At 38.2% G+C, this 23289-nt stretch overlaps 1 protein-coding gene across 1 annotated transcript; it reads left to right on the top strand.

Moving 5' to 3' along the window:
* The first annotated feature begins 324 nt into the window (after positions 1–324).
* On the top strand, positions 325–17557 carry UBA2 (ubiquitin like modifier activating enzyme 2). Its single transcript, XM_082062640.1, has 17 exons — positions 325–576; positions 3663–3746; positions 4006–4076; positions 5225–5289; positions 5756–5856; positions 6019–6140; positions 6883–6950; positions 9258–9379; positions 10199–10298; positions 10863–11023; positions 11914–12007; positions 12106–12218; positions 12684–12839; positions 13422–13518; positions 14139–14244; positions 15049–15185; positions 16472–17557. Exons 1-17 carry the CDS (start codon positions 433–435, stop codon positions 16651–16653), a joined length of 1923 nt encoding a protein of 640 aa, XP_081918766.1. The 5' UTR covers positions 325–432; the 3' UTR covers positions 16654–17557.
* The last annotated feature ends 5732 nt before the right edge of the window (positions 17558–23289 follow it).

The raw sequence follows: 23289 nt of genomic DNA, 5'->3' as shown, positions 1-23289 counted from the left end.
TCAGTTTACTTAGGCTAACACGTGAAAAGCTCATGTTACACCTGGAAAGCTGCCCATGCTTGCCACGGGTGCTGGGACCTCTCTTTCCCCAGCAACCCCGAGCACACAGGGTGTGGGCCCAGCCCCGGCTGCAGCAGACGGGCGAGGGCCGCCCCCGGGACCCACCGAGGCGGCCAGCGGGCTTGGGCGGGAGCGGGGCTCGAACCGCTGGCTCGTCCGCCCCACACGCCCGAGCTCCTGCCCCGTTGCCGCCTTCCGGGGCGGTGGGCGGGAGAAGACCGAGGCCCTCCACTCCGGCAGGGGGCGTTGTGGGCGAGGCGGGCGGGCGGCAGCCGCTCTGGTCTCGCCCAGGCTCGCTGTCCGGAGTGCGGCCCGGCTGAGGAGAGGCCGCGCGGAGTCGCTCCCGCCGCCGCCGCTTCGTTCGCCGCCGTCATGTCCGCGCCGGTGTCGGGCCCCTTGCGCAGCGAGCTGGCGGAGGCCGTGGCCCAGGCGCGGCTCTTGGTGGTGGGAGCTGGCGGTATCGGCTGCGAGCTCCTCAAGGACCTGGTGCTCACCGGCTTCAGCAACATCGACGTGGTGCGGGCCGGGGCGGGGGCCGGGGCTGATGGGGGGGGGCGGGCGGCGGCGCGGCTGGGGCGGGGGAGCGGGGCGGGGGGCCTGAGGGGGCCGGGGCGGTTGGGCCGCGGCGGCAGGAGCGCGGGGGCGCTGTGGCGGCGCGGCCCCTCCCGCCAGCCGCATTGTCTGCGTGTTTTCAAACTGCTCCGGCCCGCCAAAGCTGCCGGGCGAGGCGGCCGCGCCGCCCCCGCCGCCGGACGGGCTCCGCCACAAAGGGGCTGCGGCCTGTAGGCACCAGCCGTCCCCCCGTCTCACAGCGGGGCTCCTGAGTCCGGGCTGCCCGCCCGAGCGAGCTCCGGGTGAGGGGGAGAGAGCGGGCGGGCCTTCCCCCCGCAGCTCGGGCCGCCTTCCCCCCGCAGCTCGGGCCGCCTTCCCCCCGCAGCTCGGGCCGCCTTCCCCCCGCAGCTCGGGCCGCCTTCCCCCCGCCGCTCGGGCCGCCCTCCCCGGCGGGTCCGGCCGTCGCTCGGCCGAGCGGCTGCGCCTCTAGGAGCTCCAGGTGAAATTTGGGACCAGCGCTGTGCCAGGTTTGCTGCCCGGCGATTGCTCGTTAGTCTTAGCTTTGCCTGATGCCGCCTTTGCTCATCCGTGGATCGTGGTCCAGGGCTGGATTGCAGCGAAAAACAAAACACACGGGAGGTGAACTGTGTTTTTAGGCTCCGAGTTGTAAAACAGTCTTAGCGGTCCGGTTACGACAGCTCCCGCGGGCTGTCGCTTTCACTTTTGCTTCCTGCTGCTGATCTCTGGATGGGTATAGGAAAGGCAGGATTGATAGGGTGGTAATTAAAATGGGACAGAGAAATGCTATTAGCAAAACTCTGGTTATCTCGTTTCTAGCCCTTCATTAATTTCATATTGTAGTTATGAAAAAATAAGTTATTTTAAAAAATCGTGGAAGTACAAATGCAGCTAGAGCCCATGTCTGCTTCCTTGAATATGTTTTTACTTCTGTGTGCCTGGTCAGGAGTCAAGTCAGAGAGTTTTGTACAAGTTGTAAGAAGTATGTTTTTACAGTCAGGCTTGCTGAGCAAAGCATCTTAGAAACAGTTTTTATCTATCCCCATATCAGCTTGTAGAAGAGCTACTGGTTTGCCTTGTTATTCGTGTCATTTCATTAAATATACTTTGTTGAAAGACAATGCTGTTGTCCTCATGAATGAAGAACAAAATCAAGTTACTCGTAAACCAAATCAGAATTAAGAACACGAATATATATATTATCTAGGAAGTTCTGAGACCTTTTCCTTCAACTCACAAAAATGGGAGCAGTGTAAAAGTTACTGTAATATGAGAACTGTGAAATTCTGATCATTCTTAGCCAGACTGAAGCTTCTCTTGATGTCTAATGGTCTCAAGTATTCTCTCTGGAGAACTTCCTTTGCTTGTTTTCTGTTGTAGCTTATGGCACTTGTTATCATCTCCAGGGAAGATACTAAAAGCTTTCTGGGTAGTGGAAGTTTTAGAAGTTCTGTGCACTTGATCGTTTTCACTTTAGGTTCTTGGGTTCTTTGCTGTGGACTAAGCACTTTCAGGGAGTGTCTTAGGAGGAAGGAAAGGAGGTAGAAGTGTATTTTCCTGCAAACACCATTATCATGAAAAGATAGAAGACCATGGGCAGTTACTGGGATGCTATGGCCAATAAAGATTAACAGTGTCTGCTTTACAATACATTTCTGAAACATTGTGTATTTTCTATTTGTTCTGTATCCACAGGTGCTTTTATTTAGCATTTCAATAAAACTCTTTAGCTATTACAGTTTTTAGTAGATTAAAATGTAATCCTTAAATTAAACAGGCATTTTGACTTTGAAGCTTGGATCTTGTATGCAAAGTATCTTCAATGAGAAATGCGTGGCACACACTTTTAATTATTGAAGTTTGGTGAATAAAATTAAAAGCACATGAGAATGCTGTCAGTACATCATGTCTAAACTTCGCGCTGTGCAGTCAGAATGATAGTACTCTCCACCTAGCTGAAAGCGTTACTGTGTTGAGTTTGTCAGCGTTATCAAGGAATTTGGGAGAAATATCTCTGAGGCTCCAAAAAGTTGTGTCCCTCCCATCCTAGATAGAAATGTTAGAGACAGGAGAGGACTTCTAAAAAGAGTCGTTGATCACAGAAGCTCTTTAATTAAAAGAAAAGTAGTGGCAGCAAAGGTAGGAATATATCTTCTGAATTGTTGAAAGTATGATGTGCATATATTGATAAATAGAAACGTTGCTGTTAGGGCAGTTACAGTCATGGCATCCTTTGAGGTTGTACATCACAACTGTTCTGGGGTACCTGGTTGTGTGAGTGGATGTTTGGGGCTTTTTTGTAAGTAGACTTAATATTCTAGTATATATCACATATTTACATTTCTTCATATTTTAATGTGCACTGAAGCAGTTAGTCCTGGTGACAAACAGCAAAACTTTTGCCCTGCAGTGTATGGATTGGATGACAGTGCAGCCCTCAGTGTCCTGATTCAGTTGCTCAAAGCCATGTTCTAATATAAGGCGGAAGTACTAATTAGTTTGCCAAGCAGCCTTTCTTGGACCTTGGGGAAGCGTGGGACAGACCAGCGTCGAGGGCGGTTGGTCCCGTGTAGAGCCAGACTGGATCTATCTTGACTGAGTTCTGCTCTGTCTCCTCTGGGTTTGTACACTGTGCTCCCGAGGAATTCTCACTGAAATCTTTATCCTGCGGCAAACAAGACAATCAGTTTGTGACTTGGTGTTAAATACTGTGCAGGCGTATCTCACAATTCCTGTGTGTTTTTAGTAGGAACTCCTGCTGTAGAAAGTTTGTTGTCATGTAGCCCTTAATTTTTGGTATAGGTTTCCATTGTCAGTAATTATATAAAATGTGTGGATTCCTGAAGATGATCAGGTGATTACTTGTGTCTCCACAGTTGCTGTAATGCAGATGTAACACCTACATGCAGATCTAAAAAGAGAGCTGTAAAGTTTATGCATTTTGGTCAATCACTTTTGCTTCAAATTCTGTTGAAGATGTTGTCCCTTTTATTTCTGTAAAAGTGAAATGGCTGTCTCTTATGTGTTTTTAGATTGATTTGGATACTATCGATGTCAGCAATCTCAACAGGCAGTTTTTGTTTCAAAAGAAACATGTTGGAAGATCAAAATCACAGGTGAGGAAAAAGTGAAAGCTCAGGTCTTACTTACTCAGTATTATTTTATGGACCATGTTAGAAACACGTCACAGTTTTGTTTCTGCCGTGAAGAGGTAAGTGTTGCTTGGCTGGCCATGGCTCTCCACAACATATCATAATAAAAGAATTTAAATCTCTTAAGGTAGTCAACTTACTCAATACTCAACTGGTTTTGAGTCTACCTCCAGAAGGAAGGAATAAATAATTAGTGATTTGTTTTTGTTTTCTTTATTTCTAGGTTGCCAAGGAAAGCGTGTTACAGTTTTGTCCAGAAGCTAATATTATAGCTTACCATGATAGCATCATGAAGTATGTTTGTTTTTAAGCTCTATCTACCTTTTTGGTTTGCAAGTACTGTGTTATTTCAGTGCTACAGTGGTGTGCTTTAAGGTATTTTACCAAGCTACTGCAGTAAGAAGAAACAGCTGTAAATATGACACTACCACACACCTGAGTGGGAGTGTGGATTTTGCATGAGTTTTCTGAAGCTCTGTCAGTAAGCTGTAGTCATTTACTTGTGTCTATTTTTCATCCTCTTAGCAACATTTAGTATATAAGATTCTACACTGTAAGGATGCCCTGGTGTCTTGAGCAATAATGAGATTAAAATAAGTGTGACTGTTGAGTCTATGATTATAAAAATGATGTCCTTTGTGTGTGTGTAGTTAACTGAGTATCATTTTTATATGCCCCAAACTGTTTAAATTTAGTTTTTGTGGTCCATAACCAATGAGTACAAGATTATGTAGATTTTCATTAGCTGTTTCCCATATTTTAACTTTTATTTGTCCAGTTTCTTAAAAATTGATATTCTGTAATGTTAAGATTTGATCTCTGATGTTGCTATAGGCACTCAAACACTGACTCACTGCATCCTTCTCCTGAAACTGAAACTGTTAATCCTATTTGCTCTTTATTGTCTCTTTGCCACCTTTTTCTTTAAAAATGCACCTTTTTCTGAAAAATGCAATGTAAAGGTACTAAAGTGGCAACATTTTAAAATCCTGTGTCTTGGCTCCTAAGGGTAGGGAACCACAATCCAAACCAATTGGGCTCTCACAGTATAGGGCATTACCAACAGTCTGTTGAGCTATGGTAATTGCAGCGTGCATGTCTTAGCCTCAGCTGATGGTTTTTAGGGTCAGTTACCAGAACTCAGCCAATTTACTCATTAGGTCAGAGCAGTATAATCACTTTTTTGTTGTCTCCCTGTTTCGTGGGTCAAATTAGTACTAATTGCAGGTGCTTCCTTCCAACAGCGTAAAATTCATGATTTCCCCCAGCTTTAAAATGGGCAGAAGACAAATGGTGCAGTTAAAGGCTACCAGTCAATTTATAATATGTGTAATTTATCACCCAAAGATCAATCCACCTTTTCTATGTGTATAGTTTCTGTTGTGGCATAATCACCCCCAACTTCAATATGCCGTTTTGAGTATTGTTTTTCTTTTCCATAGCCCTGACTATAACGTAGAATTCTTCCGCCAGTTCACATTGGTTATGAATGCTCTGGATAATAGAGGTGAAGTTTCCACTATGATTTTTATATTGGAGATGAAATAGTGTTGCTTGTTCATAGAAACGTAACTTTAATGTGTATTTCTGCCGTCTCAGTTAAATAACAAGTATCCTCTTATCCCATCTGTAGTTTGACTCATGCTTGTGTGCTTCACTAGAAACTTGAAAGGGTAGTTAGTACTTTTACAGGTGTTTTGAAAGTAAGCATAAACTGCTGTGTCGCTGCTTTATGAGAGCTGATGAGTATTTTGTGTACATATGTAACTTTATTTAGTTGAGTTTGCTATATTTAATAGTGTTGATATATTTTATGTTAATTGGAAAATTGACTTTGTGAAAAAGTCGTAGTCCTCTGTAATGAAGTAAGGCAGATTAAGGATAAATGTGTAGGAGGCTAGTTTGAATTTGGAGATGTGAAACTATTTTTTTCTAATTATTCAAATTTTTCTTTAAAACCTCTTGATTTGCAGCTGCCCGTAACCACGTGAACAGGATGTGTCTGGCTGCTGATGTTCCTCTTATAGAGAGTGGGACTGCAGGCTACCTTGGACAAGTAACAGTTATTAAAAAGGTTAGATTGTGTATTACTCTTGTCGCTTTAAGTTTAAATCATTGGCTATTTTAGACAACAGGGAGTTGGGTGTTTTGAGATACAGTTACAGTTCATCTGGTAAAAGCATATACTATCAGTAGCCTTCACAGTGTGACAAGTAAATAATTCACTTTTCCCTAGGGAGTGACAGAATGTTATGAATGTCATCCTAAACCAACTCAGAAGACTTTTCCAGGCTGCACAATCCGAAATACGCCATCGGAACCTATCCATTGCATTGTTTGGGCTAAGTATTTGTTCAAGTAAGTGATTTTTTAAAAAAAAGAAAATGGATACTGTGGTCACTCTTCTGGTTTCTAAACCTACAGACAGAGAAATAAAGTGGACACACGCTCTGGGTGGGTCTTTTGGTTTGCTTTGGTTTTTTGTATGTGATTCAGGTTTTTTTGTTTGTTTGATGTTGGTTTTGGTTTTTGTTGTTGTTTGTCTTTAATGAATGTGGATTATAGCTAAAACCTCCAGTTATTTGGCCTGGTTTTGGAATGTTTTGTTGTTTGTTTTTTTTTCTTTTAATATAAAGATAGATGGTTGGTTGGTTAGTACTTACGTCTTGCTCTAATATCACAGAAAATCTGGCAGAGCAGTTTGGCACACCAGTGTAGGTTGAGGGTATTTTAATCTCCACCTTTGTGTGAAGTTAACACATTTTTCAGTTAAAGGCATGTTTTAACAGATGTGAAGTTTGTTAGCATCTTGGAGGATTATAAGCAATGCGTTCAGTACTGGAATATAAATACAAGGCTAGGTGAACTATTGAGTTATAGAGAACTGTTTTGTTAAATTCATTTTTGTATTGGACATTTTGTGTTGTCAGTGTTAAATCCACGTGTGATGAATCCCAACAATTTTGAAAGCAGTGTATGAAATGGCACTCTGGTAGCAAGAATTCTAAAGTGGATATATATCTGTTAGCAAATATTTCAAGTCTTTAACCAGATATGATGAAATTCTAGTGTTGTGTTGCTGTTCTTGATTATTATATAGCCAGTTGTTTGGAGAAGAAGATGCCGATCAAGAAGTGTCTCCTGACAGAGCTGATCCTGAAGCTGCCTGTGAGTGTGACATTAACTGGGAGCTTACCTTGTTACTGAAATGTTCTATTTCAGAGATTATGATTTGTTTCTGTACATTTCTTAAGGTTAGAGAGTTCAGCTACATTTTCTTTTAAGAGGATTCCCTTTGCCTTACCCTTGGACAACAAGAGTCTGGGATGTGTTAACAGTAGTTTCCCTTACAGACCTTCATGTACACTGCATAATTTAGTTCCCTCATACTGCCACTTATTAGATATTTGAAACAATTTCAGTGTTTTTCAGTTAATTGGATGTGTAGTGCGTACCAGTGGGTTTTGCATGGAGAATGAGCAAAAAATACTCTTCAAAATTACACCAGTTTAATAGTTTCACCTGTCAGAGCTGTGGCCCTTGTGGGCAGCCTAAAACATTATTAAAATTATTACTTCAGCTGTTGTGAAAACTTTTTAATACAGTGTAAGATGGGTCACTGATATTCACTAATTGTTCTCAGATAGTGTGGGTAGAACAGCTGTGAGGAACACAGTCAATACACTCACCAACATATTTCCAATTCACACATCCAGGTGTAAAATACATGATTTAGATGAATAGACGTGGATCTGTTTGGATACTCCTGTTCCCTCTGCAGCAAACAGTCTTCCCAATGTGCGCAGAAACTTGAAGCGAAAAGGGAGCAAATTAAATACAACTGATCTTCACAGGGTGGCCTTTTATCCCCTGTATATTTGGATTTGGTGGAGTGCTTCTTTCCCTGCAGCTGGGAGGCTTGTCTTTTGAACTGAGGGCTGGCTGTTATTTGCAGTCATTCTGCATTTTCCACTCTTAGCTGAGGGATTGTATTTGAACTCATCTAGCCTGAAACACTTAATTCTTAATCTGCATAGGAAATATGCCCATTTTGACTGATGCTTTTGTAAATGTTAAGTATTTTTCTGTAAGAAGAGTAACTCTAGTTACTGCAAAAGTGAATAAGCATCTTTGTTGCTTCTTTTGCATCCTTTGATAAATGAATGGACTTGGGAGAGGGAGCTTAGAGGATCCTGCGACTCTTTAGATTCTCTGAACGTCAGTGATCACCTGACAGGTTGTTCCTATAGGAAGTACAGAATGAAATAGCTGAGTCTTAACAAGAGTGGTGTTATAAACTCACTTAAACAGTGGCTGCTGGGTTACTTGGAAGGTAGCAGACACAATGCCACTGACTTAAACAAAGATACCAGGGCAATTATAAGAAGGCCTGAGCTGTAGCCTCATGTCTGTAGTGAGCAAACAGTCCAAAGCGATAGTGCTTTCTAGAATCAGTGGATGAACGATGTATCAGGGAAGAGTCACTGCAAGGCAGGTTGTGCCTTGCATGGCTCTGTGGGTCCTTTGAAGGAATCAGCAAACTGTGGACAAGCACATCTGGTTTACACTGTTTTGAATCTGTGGGGGGCACGCAAAATCTTTTTGAGGAATCTGAAGGATCTAAGCAGACTTGGGGAAAAAAAGGATTAAGATCCTGCAGAAGATAAACTACTTAAATGATAGAGATAAATGGTGACAAGCGAAGTGTCTCATATTGGGCATGGGACCAGTGCTGTTCGGCATACATGACTAGGCAAAGTCACTCAGAATAATAATGATGAGAACTAACTGCAGAAAATAGTAGAAAGCTTCACAATACAGAATGACTAGGCAATGAGACACTGGGTAGATTTGGTGCAGATGTCTATGAAATTATGCGAATGGTGCGTTGGTGAAAGGGAAGAAACATTCACAAATTGACATAGAAAGTGATGGTCTCTGGGTTGATTTTTCTCAGTCAAGATGTTAATAGATAGTTTTATGAAAACATCAACTTGCTGCTTATTAGAAATCACAATAGCAATTCCTGGATGTAACTGGGAAAGCAACAGAAAATTAATAGCATTTGTGTGTGTGGAATTTTTTGGATAAGAATAACCAGAGGTGGGAAGCTGATTAATTTTTTGGTATGTGTTGAATTTCTAACCTGACTCTTCAGCCAGCAAAAGAGACTACTAAAAGGAATGGTTAGAGATTTTTCTGAAATCACAACGTTATGTGGAGAAAATTAATAGGAAACAATTGTTCACTGTATCTGACAACAAAGGAATTGGGTGACATCAAGTTAAATTAGTGAGTTGGAGTTGCAGAAGCAAACAGGATTAGTTGCACTGTGCCTAATTCTGTTTTTGTTGGGCACATTAAAGCCTCTTTATGGTCCCTGCATAATTTTGGTTATTTACTCTTGGGGAAATACTAGGATGTGATTTTTCCTTTTTTTTTGAATTAAAATATTGGTTAACACTTTGTTAATAGGGGAGCCAGCAGAAGCAGAAGCCAGAGCACGAGCATCCAATGAAGATGGTGAGATTAAACGTGTTTCAACTAAGGAGTGGGCTAAATCAACTGGATACGATCCAGTTAAACTTTTTACTAAGGTATTTTACTTAACCCTGATAAATATCTTTATCTGAAGTGCATGAGGTGCTTTAGAGTCAAAACCCAGTTTGGACACTCAGTGCTAGCCATCAATTATGCAATTGTGTTACAACTTCCACCAGTTTTGCTGTAGTGTTGTTTTTTTTGCAAAACTTGCTTGTTTTGTGTCTGTACAGATGGCTTCAGCAGCTTGTCCATACTGTACAGAAAAAAAACTTCATTTGAATTACTTTCAATATGAAAAAGTAAACATGAATTCTGCAGGAGTTTCACTTGGCATAATCAGAACCAGTCTGAGGACCTGAAAGCTATCCGTCATCTTCGGTTTAGGAGTTTTTCTTCTAAGTAGTTGCTGAAAGTGGATAAAAAACCGAATGTAATGCAATGTAGTGTTGATAGGTAGTAATAACTTTGGCAATTCATAGGCATGTAGGTAAGAATATCTCTGAGTATACAAAGAGCTGTAGTGATGGATTTAGCAGGCTCATGAACCCACTGTTTAGACTTTTGTTTCTTCATTTTTACTTTACTCCCCCACATTAATCAGCTGTGTCTGTTTCATGCAATAAATGTTAGAGAATGGGTAATAAGTTTTTCAATTTTTTTTTTTTTTTTCCTGTGGTGTTCGATTTTTTTATTTATGTGGTTGAAAATATTTTCAAGGAGAAAAACAACCTTATGAATCTAATGCTGATTTTTCCATTTCATAGCAGATGTAAAATTAAAGTATGTCTTTCTTTACCTCTTTCATTTTAATGTTTTTGGTGTTTGTGTTGCCTTTTTTTTTTTTTTTTTTTTTTTTGTTTAATGTTTCCTAGCTTTTCAAAGATGACATTAGATACCTGCTGACAATGGATAAGCTGTGGAGGAAAAGAAAGCCTCCAGTGCCACTGGACTGGGCTGAGGTACAAAACCAAGGTAACTGTCCATCCTCTCACTGTGTGTTAGTCACACCGCCTGTTTGTTAATGCACCTCTGTGATACGAACATTTTCTCACCATCACAGCTGAGTACTGTTAACGACCATATTAATTCTTTGTGATTCCTGAAGATTTTATATTTTTCTCTATATAGAAAACATTTTTTTCTAAAACCATTTTGAAGTTGTTATAGATACTGAGTATTGGCTGTAGAAAATGAACTTTTCACAAAATTATATGTCAGCTTATTCTAGGAGACCTTGCCATAAGCACTGATATCTTTATCTCTGAATACTGTGTTTTGCTGAAAATTTACGTTTGCTGTAATTTGTGCATGTCTGGGTGATCAGTGTAAGTGTAACTGTAGTTGCAGTTTTCAGTGTAGGTTTGTTGTAAAATGTTGGGGCTACTGTAGTTCAAGGTTATCGTTCTTCAATTTAGAAAATATTTAATATTACTGAAATGTGATTATTCTTAGCTCTTTGAGAGAACTTCCATGGGATTTACAAGTATTCTTGATCTTATTTTGTTGGTTTTGTTTTTGTTTTTTTTTTTCCTCAAGAGAAAAACACATCTGACCAACAAAATGAATCATCCGCAATCTTGAAGGATCAGCAGGTTCTCGATGTCAAGAGTTATGCACACTTATTTTCAAAGAGTGTTGAAACCCTGAGACTTCACCTGGCTGAGAAGGGGGATGGAGCAGAGCTTATATGGGATAAGGTTAGTTTGCCAAATACATAAGAACAGCTATACTCTTCATATGTAGTACAAATGTTAATTGGACTCATTCGCTTTTATTCCAAAATAGAACAAAAACATCTGGCACTTCACCGAAAGCATTTTCCATATGTAAACAAACATATACTTGAAAGCCTCTGTATTCTGTAACTCACTGAGTGTAAGGATTAACTATTGTGATGTAAAATAACTTAATTCACCAATTTGAAAAAGCACAAATTCAGAAGTATTTGTCGTATTTTGATTTTTGAAAATATTTTAATAATGCAACTTCATTTTTTCCTTTTTAGCTTTCTATAAAACATGCTGTTATACAGTGGTTTCTAGCTAGAGTTCTTCTGGGTTGTACATGGTAATTAGCTCTGACAATAGGGATGAGATTTATTACGAGTTTTACTGAAAAAAAACAAGAGCTTTTAACACGAGAGCCAGTGTAACCTTCCTGTGGTCAGCCGTCACCTGGCATGAGAAAAAAAGAGTAGTTTGTAAATATGGAAGGGACAAAACAGTAAATAGTGTTACAACAGATAGTAAAAATACTTCTGGAACATCAGTTTTTGAAACTGAGCATAAAACATTGCAAGATGTAGGGTTTAGACGTTATTTTGAACATACAAGGCATTTTATCAATACTAATACACTGATTCACTACTGAAATATTAAGTACAGTTTTACAGTTTCTAAACATGTGTATTTAATTACTGCTCTAAACATATCATCTGAAAGAGGAAGTATATTGACTTTGAAATGGAATATTATACAAACTTTTTTTAAAAAACTTTCTGTTTTCAAGGTTTTAGGAACCGTGTTGCAAACTTTTTCCATTGAGTAACCTGATTCTTAAATATTTTTGTGTGTTAACTTCCTGTCAGGATGACCCTTCTGCAATGGATTTTGTCACTTCTGCTGCGAACCTCAGGATGCATGTTTTCAGTATGAATATGAAGAGCAGATTTGATATCAAGTGTAAGGATAAAATATAACATTGTTTTATTTAAATAATAATCTAAACCACTCATTTTCATTTTTTGTTAAAAATCTGCATATTCCTGCTTATTTTACAGCAATGGCAGGAAATATTATCCCAGCTATAGCTACTACTAATGCTGTAATAGCTGGTCTGATAGTGCTGGAGGGTTTGAAGATTTTATCAGGAAAAATAGATCAGTGTAGAACGGTAAGTGGAAATAAGATACTTCTACTTTCTTGTTATTTATCAGTTGTTTAAAAGTGACTGTGATTATTGTATAGTTTTGCTGTTTCTCACTTGTTGCTTCAGTAGATTCTGAATGTACTGAGAACTTTGAGCCACAATGAAAAGAGAAGCAGAAGTCTCAAGAATCATTAAATCCCTCCGATTTAATAAAAGTTGGCTAGGAGAGAGAACCAGATTGACATCACTTGAAACAGGGTTGTTTCACGCTAGCAGGCTGTTTGGCCATGGCTGGTCCGTCAGCACAGGTGTTGTGTCAGACTGGCTGTGTACATGTAGTAGGCGCTTTCTCCTGTTCAGCAGATATGTCAAAGCGGATTAGGGACCAGGACACCCTGTGAGACTTAAAAGAATAAATCTTTAGGAAAGCAGCTTTTCTGAGTGTTGTTATGTACAGAATAACTTGTTTTATTCCTGTCTGTTCTCAAGATTTTTCTGAACAAGCAGCCAAATCCCAGAAAGAAGCTATTGGTTCCTTGTGCTTTGGATCCACCAAATCCTAACTGTTATGTCTGTGCAAGTAAGCCAGAAGTGACTGTGAAACTTAATGTACACAAAGTTACTGTGTTAACACTCCAGGATAAGGTAAATCTTGAATATTAGCTACAGCTTTCATTTTTATTCTAATACTGGAATTATTTTACAGTTAGGTTTTTGTTCAGTATGTTTTGACTGAACATCAGCTGTTTATATTTGCTCTAAGTTTTGCATTTTTCTCAGCTACAAGAGGATCTAGATTAGCCAATATGCTTCTTCCTTATGTGTGCTTGTTTATGTTGTGAAAGAATGTTTGTATTTTGTATTTTTGCAGTTTTGAAGCCTATATATATATATCTAACAGCAAAAAACTAAATTTGTATTTTGGTTTAATAGTTCCGTAGCCACATTACAGTTCCGTAATCACAACTGATTTGTAATTCAGTCATTTTATAAAGTACTCTAGAATTATTTCCAGTGTGTCTGAACCTGTACATTTCAGACAGCAAAAATAGAATTATTTTGTTCGTGGAAGTAAAATCAAACAAAAAACCAAAACCACAAAGTATAGGCTTTCAGCAGATGCCTGAAAGTGGACCAGGATAAGAAAATCAACCTAATTCAAGGTTCTTTCTTTTGTAAGTGTTTTAAAGTCAGATGTTGATTAAATAATCATATTCATCTTTTCAGATAGTGAAAGAAAAATTTGCTATGGTAGCACCAGATGTACAAATAGATGATGGAAAAGGAACTATTCTTATCTCTTCAGAAGAAGGAGAAACAGAAGGTATGCATACCGAAGCTTTTTAGATAAGAGTAGATAAAAACTAGGAAGAAACCAAGATATACAGAATGGAAGTATAGCAAATGTTCTAGTGTTCATCCCGTAGACTTGTATTTGAAGAGAACTGGATTTGCAAGTATCTCAGTGTCTCGAGAACAGCGGTATTGTCTTTGAGCCTGCATGTCCAGTTCTGCTTTCCTGTGCAAAGTGCTTTTCACCTGGAGTGTCAGGATTCCTTTCAAGAATAGGTATTCAGCTATAAAAGTGCACCAGTTAGTTTCCTCTGTTTGCAAGTCCTGTTCATTTTCTTATTCTTACATTGTCATCTTTTAATGATGCTTGTAGGCACTATTGTACTACAAATATTATCTCCAAAATGTTCCTAAATATAATAATAGTGAAGTGTTTGAACATGATGCTTGAGGGATAAATAAGTCAACCATAAGTAGTTTTAACTCCTGATGGGCTTAAATGTCAGCTTTTACTTTAAATATAGCCAATAAATGTTAATCTTATGTTTCTACATAAAATTTCTGGAGTACTCATTTCATCATATTTATTGAGGTATAAAGGATCTTTATATAAATAGCTGTATACACTGCAGTTTTTCACTATTTTTGTAGCAAATAACCACAGAAAATTATCAGACTTTGGAATTCGAAATGGCACTCGACTACAAGCAGATGATTTCCTCCAGGACTATACACTGTTAATCAATGTGCTTCACAGGTAAGGATTCTGAAATAATTATTTGTGTGTGTGTGTGTATATATATATATGTATTTATATACATAACAGTTCCACAGGAAATTTCCAACTCAGAATTTTAAATGAATGAGTAAAGCTCAAAGATTAAGTTGTGGAAAGAAAATACAGTGTTAAAAGAGGAATTGTTATTTTTTACAAATGTATACAGTTTAGCTTTTTTGTTTGTTTTTTAACAACAGTAGTTGGAGAAAGTTTATATTAATAATTTGTCATTACACAACATAAAAATACAGTGCAAAACCCAGTTTACTCCTGGGCCAGCCAACAAGCCAGAAACTGCCGTTTAAAAAAGCGAAACAAAATTTTAAAAAAGCAATAACACCTCAGCCTTCTGGGTTTGTAGATTGTCTGTTTGCCTACCTGTATTCAGATACAGCAATGCAAATACAAGTGACTTTGAAATAATTGGTGTGTATATTTAACCCTAGATAAGTAATATACATATTATATACAGTAAATTAACACCCTACACTTTCAATGAGAACAGGAATGTGACATTGAGGAAGAAAGGTAAGCTCAGGTAATGATTCTTCTCATTCTGAAGCATTTTAAGTCATGGCACTGGGCTGCACAGTGTTTATGAATAGACAAAGCATAAATCATAAAGGAGGACTGAACTGATTTTCCTCTTTTTTTAATATGCTTTTCTCATTTTGTCACAGTTGCAGGGTGCTCCAGTACTTGAATTGCATACTTTCTTTGTGAAAAGCACAGGGGTTTTTTATTTTCACTTGGTTGTTCAAAAGCATATGTATTTTTCTGCAGTGAAGACCTAGAAAAAGATGTAGAATTTGAAGTTGTTGGTGATACCCCTGAAAAAGTTGGCCCTAAACCATCAGAACCAACATCCAAGAACATTACCAATGGTAGTGATGATGGAGTACAACCCTCAACATCAACAGGTATATAACAGTAATTGATATTAAATAAAACAAAATAGTCTTTCAGTAGTGCAGTCCAATTAAAGTAAGTCATAAAACTGAAGACAATTAACTTTCCAACATGAAATAAAGGCATTTAAGTTGCCCCATGTATAAATATCGAAGAGAAAAATGCACATTTACAATTTTTACAAAATGCAATCTTAAGATTGTTACAAATGTTTACAGTAAAGATACAGAAATTATTTATTTAACTCACAAGGGCTTTGTGGGGTATCAGCTTAAGTGCGTCATTTGCAGAGTGATTTAAATAAAGTTAGACCTATTCTATCTGATGGTCGCACTATTGCTTAACAAAAAAAGAATCAACCAAATTTGTTACTTTTCCCCTACAGTCTAAAAATTGCTTTGTGGATGCCTTTGCTCATGTTTCATTTTGTTAATTTAAGAAGACATCTTTATTATCTGTGTATAAAATAATTATTGTTCACCTGTCAAGCAGAGCACAAGAAGAAGATAGTATTTGCTATCCATCACCTTCCTAATATAGAGTGTTTCTTTGAATACACTCAAAAGAGTTCAATGAATATGGGATGCTTAAGCACTGAAGGCTGATGTGCTGTAAACCTCATACCGTTTTATAAGGATAGTGCATGAATCTGCATACTTGTTGTGACAGATAAGTTAGATATCTGTAGTTCTGGCTTACACTTTTGGATTATGTTCCTCTGCCTGTCAGTCATATTTAAGATATGTGCACAGATATGTAGTCACTTCCAGTTGCCTCCTGTTTTAGGGGAGATGGAATGTTAAGAGTGTTGCTAAAATTGATTTCAAATTCTATTTTAAAACCTAGCATAGAATTAGTTTTTACAGTGAATTTGTACTTCAAAACAAACAAAATCCACCTCGTGTCTTAAAAGTTGACACTTGCTTCTATTTTCCCTTCTTTATACTATCTGTTGTTATCCTTCAGCTCTTCTCACCCTTCCGCTGCTCCCCCTGCGTGTTCTCTCGCAGGGCCTGGCTCTAGGGGGAGTGCTGCTAACTAATGCCTTTCCTGTATTTTGGGGAGTTAATGCAGTATTTTCCATACCTCTAGTGAAGAGGGGATAACCATATGAAAAGCCTATTTTTTACCAATTTCAGATAAATTAAAAATGCTCTTGCAGTTGAATGACAAAGATTATGGATAAAGAATGCCCCAACATGTATTTTTTTTTGTATTACAGACATTCTTATTTTTATGTATGAAACTTGGTTTGAGACTAGGCATCTGTTTGAATTTAAAACCATATATTTTACAGCTCCAGATCAAGACGATCTATTGATTATTGATTCTGAAGATGAAGGTACTTCAAGCAATGTTGATGATGATATGGAAAACAAAAACCGCAAGAGAAAACTAGAAGATAAAGAGTGCATTAGTACAAAGAGAGTGCGTACTGAGCAGACTGAAGAGCAAGATGAAATTATAGCATTAGACTGAACATGGAAATGCCCCTTGACAAAGTGATTCAGATAATGTAATGCAGTAACAGCATATGATGTTGGGATGTGAAAAATGTCCAGAACTAGACTAATTTTAAGGCCTCTGTTCCAAGTGAATACCAAACCACTGGCTTAAACAATTGGTTTCTGTTTCTTTTGATGATAAAGCTCTCATGTCAATGGACTCTTTCAGGTGTTTTTCCATGTTAATTCCGTATATTAAATGTAGTAGAAACATAGTTTATAAATACTTACAGATAAGTATTTGCTTAAAACGGTCATGAAAAAAGCATGTTATTTTTGTGTCAATACCTTTCAGGTATAATCTGATAGTACACGAAAATCTTACTCTCATTTAGTGAATGGTCACAATCTGGTGCCCAGATTTTAGGTAACACCATTTTTCTTTTTTGCTTGAAGAAAAAATATTTTTAGCCTAGTCCTAAACATTTTTCACACCCTGAACAAGTAAAGAAGAAAATTCAATAAGCAAATTAGTGCCATGTTTTACCAGTGTTCTTAAACTTCAGCTGGCACTATGTACATTACTGTAAAACTGTTAATTTACTCAAGTTTTTCAGCTCGTACTGCCTGATATGTCAATGTAAGAAGCAAATTTTTGTGTATTGTTACAGTTTCAGGTTATTTATATTTGATGTTTTGTAAACTCAGATACTACTATACTGTACATCCGATGGACCAAATAAATGACATCTGAAATACTTGCTATATTTGCTTGCACAGTCCAAGTTTATGCTGACTTAAGGATTTTACAATGTATAGCCTTCAAAAATTACTGTATTATTTTCATTTTTCTAAACATAACCTAGTAGTGCAGAACTTAAGCTTCACTTGTTTGAGGTGAAAGGGGAATTTTTTTAATAAAACTTTTTGTGAATGTTTTTCTTGGACAATCAGTCATTGGCCTCTTCAGTTGGAGTGTTTGCACCGCTGTACACGTGCTCTCACTGCCTCATGCCTTCAGAAGGAAGCAAGCACTGGTCTTTTATACGTTAATTTGTGCATAGGATGAAAGTGCAATGTCTAGAATCAGTATCTTAAAGCCTATTGCATTCACTTAACTATTTTGGTAGCTCTAAAAATGATCCGTGTTGATTCTTGGAACACATTAATCAGCCATTTCTGTCACTGTAATGAAATTACTTCCAGTTTTGTGTTCATAGATAAGTATGCAGAATTAGTTTTACAGAGCAGAGAAACTGGGCAGGCGAGATTTATTCTGTTATAGTTTGCAAACTAAATGAATTTTAAACAAAATGTCAACTGTATAGGAGAATGTAAAAAAACAAAATACCGAAACTTTTAGGTTTTGGTTCCCATATCTCGTTCTATGTGATACAAAAGCCAGCTCTTCAGCAGTGATGAGTTGCCAATGCAGTGCAAAACTACGGTTCTACAGTGCAATTAATGTTTTCTCTCTTCTCTTAGGTAGTAATAGTCATGCGCAATAGCTTGTTTGGAGGCATAATACTCCACTGTGGAATTAAGTACTCTTGAGTTAATTGCTTCTTGGCCAGCACAGGTGAAGACTGAGAGGTAAATAAGACTAAAAGGTAAATGTAAATGAGGGGCTTTACAGAAGGGTTTTCAGTGCTACAATGGGAAGCTTTTCTAGTTCTTACCATAAACAGTTGAAGCGCTAGAATTTAATGTCTGATTTCATCTTCCAAAAGTCTGACATTTTAAACTTTACTAAAAATAAAATTACTAGTTTATTAAATTAGTTGTCAAGTAGCCTGTTAATCTGTGTAATAAGATGTGCTTCTCATTGTGATGTGACAAAGCTTTATCTAAGCTGCTGGCGTGTGTAACAGATAATGTGATTCTATCTCACTACCTGAGAAATTTCCCTGCTTGCATTGGTCCATATTCAGGAATTTAGCTTTCTAACTGTTTTTTTAACAGTAGAGGCTATAACTCTGATAACTTTATTCCATTAGCTTTACTGAAGTTGAGAGTGTTCATGACCTAGAAGTTGAGTGGTATATAAGCTGAATCAAAATAACTTGCAACAACAGATTTGGGAGTGAAAAAGAGGACGAGAAGCTATTCAGTCTCACCGGCTTCTGCTCCTTAAATCATTAGTGTTAACAGCATCAGATAGTACCCAAATGATTTCTTAAATTTGGGATGCTGCTGTCCAAGAAGATACACATAATATCTTCTCAGGGCAGTAGATAACTGTTAATAAGGCCAGATTGCAAAATATTCAGTATTAACCAGGCACTGTATCTTAGATAAGGTACTGCTGCAGGACACTCACTGGTTTGGTTAAGTTTTAGAGAAGCATCAAGTAATCTTAACGATGCATCATCATTTGGTTTGCAGCATGAAAGGCAGTCTAGAATTTACAAAAGAAATTACATCTTCGTGTATTTAGGAGATGTAATTGTGCCGCTTTTGCCTGGGTAGTAAGTATATGGCAAAAATTCTCCTAGAACCTTCCTGTAAAATATTTCAAAGTGAATGATTTTGAATATATTTTCTTTACACAGGCTGCTTCTATAGAACATATGACAGGCTGTTCATATAGTGTCAGCTGTTCTGTTCTTGTTGTTTGGCAATACTGAATAAACCACTAAAATGCAAATTGCTTCTGTGCCAAATGAAAAACTGCTTTTCAGAACTGATGGAGTATGAATGTCCTTAATTGGCTACTACTCACCAACATGGCATTAATGTAGAATTTTCCAACTTAAACTTTGTTTTTCCCTTGGGGGCAAATTATAAATCGAAGCATTTCTTAAGCTCTCAAGTAATTTAAAAAGCAAAAGCAAGCCACTTTTAAATTGACAATTTGTTCAAGTCCTAATAGCAGTTAACATTGGTATAGCAGTAAGTGTAGTTGGAAGATACAAGATATAAATGTTAAAAGAAGAAGAAGAAATTTATTCCTGAATAAAGGAGAAGAAATTCTTCCCAGTGCCTTAGTTTGGCAACCCTGATGTAGGCTGTGTCTTCACTAACAATTTTTGAGCCAGGCTCATTGAATAAATCTACAAATTGCTATTTGCAGTGATACAAGTTGGCTCTTCTGTCACACAGCATTCTCTAGTTTGTTTATAGTGAATCAAATTTCCATAGCAGATAAGCTTTTCTGGCTGCTTTTCATAGTAACGATTCATTCTTGACACTAGTGGGTTTTGTTTACTTAGTGAATTTGAGTACCATGTATGCAAAGGACAAGAAAAATAGAGGGATATTTTAGCACAGTTGAATGCAGTTGAGAGTGTGTCTAGTACCTGTCTTTGAATGCTGTTAGTTCAATATCCCTTTGCTGCAGTGGAGCATGGGAAAGAATACTGACCACCAATGACATAAAACAGTTAACTAGAGATTCATTAAGCTGCTCTGACTTACAGTGAAGAAATTTGTAATGACTTTCCCACAATCCTACTGTTAATTAAAAAAAAGGCAGAAGTGCAGCCTATCTGATCCTCAAAGCATCTAGAGAATCGCCCTTAAGGGGTGATCGATAACCATTCAGGAGAAAGAACTGCGAGGCCATGATGACAGACAGCCTTGTACCTTGTACCAGGCATTTCTTAAAAAACAACTTCATGCTGTAGATCACAATTTAATGTTTGTAGTAGTTCTATGTGACGTTTTAATTTTACTTTATGAAACCATTTCATTGTTGAACTGCAGAGGGAGATGCATGCTTTCCTGGCCTGGTGACTCTGACAGCTGGCAAGCAGATTCATGTGCCATTTCGAATTCTGACATTTATGACAAAGACCTCTTGCTAACCATTTATTAGATCCCAGAAGATAAAACAGGCTTGTGTTCGGTTCGTATATACCATTGATATTATCTGCTTCAAGCCGTATCTCTACTGCCTCAAAACTGTAAATTTGGATTAGAAAACTGAATAAACACTGACTTAAGGAAAATAAATTTGGGGTTTTTGCCATGTTCTGTTTCTGTGCCTATATGTAGTGATATTTTCTTCTCTTTGCAGCCATAAGGACAAGAAGCCTTCAATTTTGTGCATCTAAAATACTGAACGTGCAATAAAGCAGAAACTAGGACCAAAGTAATACAACAAATCTTACACAAGTCAGTCATCTGTTTTTTGCTTGACTGAGATTATTTCTGGGCTAGTGTCTAAGCAGAATGATTACAGAGAACATACACCTACCCACAAAGGACTAGGTGGGGAAGGCAATTTAATGCTTTGATTTGGAGGCCTTGATTCTTTTTTAAGGGAGGAATGGGATGAAGTAAATAAATGTACTCCTAGATATAGCTTAATATCAGTTAAGAGAAGAAAACTGCTGTTTAGATACATGTCATTATCTTTGTCTTTTTCATCAGCATCCTTCTTCACTGATGTGAGAAAGTGAGAAATTTTCAGTGTGATTTCCTAAGGAAGAGATATGGAATTGTTCTGCCATTCTCCAGCAACGTTTGAAGCTATTTGCAAACAGTAAGCAATGACATCAGTCATCTCAAAGCTGCTGCAATTCCAGAGGTAAGTGGAGGCAGACGAGGAGAGACAGAGCCATGGAAGTGCCTCTGCGGTGGCACGTGGCCTCTCTAGGTGTGATGCTTACACACCTGCCTGCTGGTGGGTCTGGATGCAAGTCCACACGGCATCTGCTGCATTTCACACATCAAAGCAGTGATAACTGGAGGTAGCAGGAGGGTGCTGGGGAAAAGCACCCAACTAGAAGCTCAGGAAGCTGTCAGGAGCTGTGGATGTCACAAAGGGGACAGAGAGACGCTGTACGTAGGTGGACCTGGGAGAGAATTAAAGGTGATGTAGAGGAGGAGTGCCAGAGACAGAAGAGCATTGACAAGTCTATTGAGGGGTGTAGGTGAATACAGTGGGAGGAACCTGGAGGTACTGTATGTAGTGGCTGAGGACTGGGGTAAATCCTGTAGCAGTAGGAGAGCTCTATGGGACAAAGGGGGTGACAGGAATGTAGCATAACTGAGGATTTGCAGAGGAGGTTACAAGCTGGAGAATGCAAGGGATGCAGATTAGAGACCTGTAGGAGACTGGCCTTCATTAGTTCCACTGCTTAAAGAACAGCTCTTATTGCAAATTTGTTGGTTATTTTCAGTTAACAAATGTTATCTCTGTAATACCATTTTATATGGAAAATACCATGAAATGTAAATGTAATTTATGTTCTCAACAACCTAATGTTCTCTTTCTTCTGAAATGATGCATCTCATCACAGCTGAAGTGCACTGTACTGTCAGGTTGGGAGGTCAGTGCTCGTAGTCCACCTCATTTCTTCAATAGGTATAAAGAGGCGCATACAGTTAGTCAGATACTTTTCACCAGCCGAGAATAAGGGGCCATGTGTGTAGCCATCTGACCCTCACGCAATGTTTCTATTTTTTATTAAATGCACTAATCCTATCTGTTTTATTTGCTAGATGATGGTTTGCAGTATTGTAATCAGGACTTTCATTTTATGACATCAAGGTAAATTTTAGCTCTGCAGAGTCTCAAGTTTGGTTTTATATTTCCAAGTCTCTGAAATAAGCTATATAACCTAACATCTCTTTAAAAGTACTAAGGCTGGCCAACTGAATTATGTATTTATGCAAAGGTAGTGGCTGCTGTTAAGCTAACTGATTGTGTTTGAATACAGTGATTATGTCTTGTGATTGCAAGGAAGTGTGATTAAGGCCATGTGCAGTCTGCAAAGTATGAGCCAGTAAACTGCTTTGGCCAGAAGTGCTATTATCTGAAATATGTAAGAGAAGCTTTAAAAGAAATAAGATACATAAATGGTGTATTAATCGTAAGTGCTTGGACATATGTTGTCTGACTGACATAGCACATTCACAAAGTGCCTGTTGTGACTGGAATTTTACAGGGTCTGTCCCAAGTTGTATTTGTGCAGCATGGTGAATAGCCGCATTTTCAATGAATAAGAAGAATGTAAAAAATGCTAAATAGTGTTTTATTGCAGATTTAGAATGAGAAATGACCTGCAAGCCTGAAGAGTAGCGTCAGACAAAAATATTTTAAATAGTTGTGCCTAGCAAACATAGCTATTCAAATGCAATGTGTGCTGTCTACCAGAAGATGGTGCCCTAAAACACATTCAATAATTTCAGTTTTTAAAAGCTGGGATCAATTCCAAATGAGTATTTTTAAAACATGTCAGAGCAAGGTGATTTGCAAGCGTATCACCCAAGTCCAAATACATATTAATATCCAAATTTAATGTTCAAAAAAGCTTGCTTATTCTTAAAGTTATCACAATACAGATTAACATGTAGGACATGGACAAGCAAAACAAAGCAATATAGACAACAATACAGCTACCACTTCAAAGAAAATAAAAACTTCAGTTTCCCTCACAAAATAAAAACATTCCTCAATGTAATTTTTCTATGTTTTTTACAAGTGGTTTTTTTATTTGTTTGTTTAATCAGGCTTAAAATAGATCAGAGGAAGCATAAACATTACATTATTCACCAAGAAACTGATCCGTTTTAAAACTGGAAATCGGAGCAGTAAATCCCTGAGTAATAATAAGTCTTATTTACCTTGTGGACTTCAAGGTACAATTTCATTGTTTTCTTGATATTGAAGACAAGGAGGGAAATTGCAAAAAATCAGGGAGCATCCAATTCTCTTAAGCGA

Source organism: Streptopelia decaocto (assembly GCF_964273445.1).
Source record: "Streptopelia decaocto genome assembly, chromosome: 11".
Taxonomy (NCBI): Eukaryota; Metazoa; Chordata; class Aves; order Columbiformes; family Columbidae; genus Streptopelia; species Streptopelia decaocto.
Note: the sequence above shows the minus strand (reverse complement) of the source record. Positions and strands in the feature narration are given on the sequence as shown.

Bases quoted from the DNA above. Each gene is read 5' to 3' on its own strand.
- UBA2 (XM_082062640.1), top strand. From the start codon at position 433: ATGTCCGCGCCGGTGTCGGGCCCCTTGCGCAGCGAGCTGGCGGAGGCC. The intron at 4,077-5,224 runs GTATGTTTGTTT...TCTTTTCCATAG, and splicing joins TACCATGATAGCATCATGAA to CCCTGACTATAACGTAGAAT. The intron at 6,951-9,257 runs GTGAGTGTGACA...CTTTGTTAATAG, and splicing joins AGCTGATCCTGAAGCTGCCT to GGGAGCCAGCAGAAGCAGAA.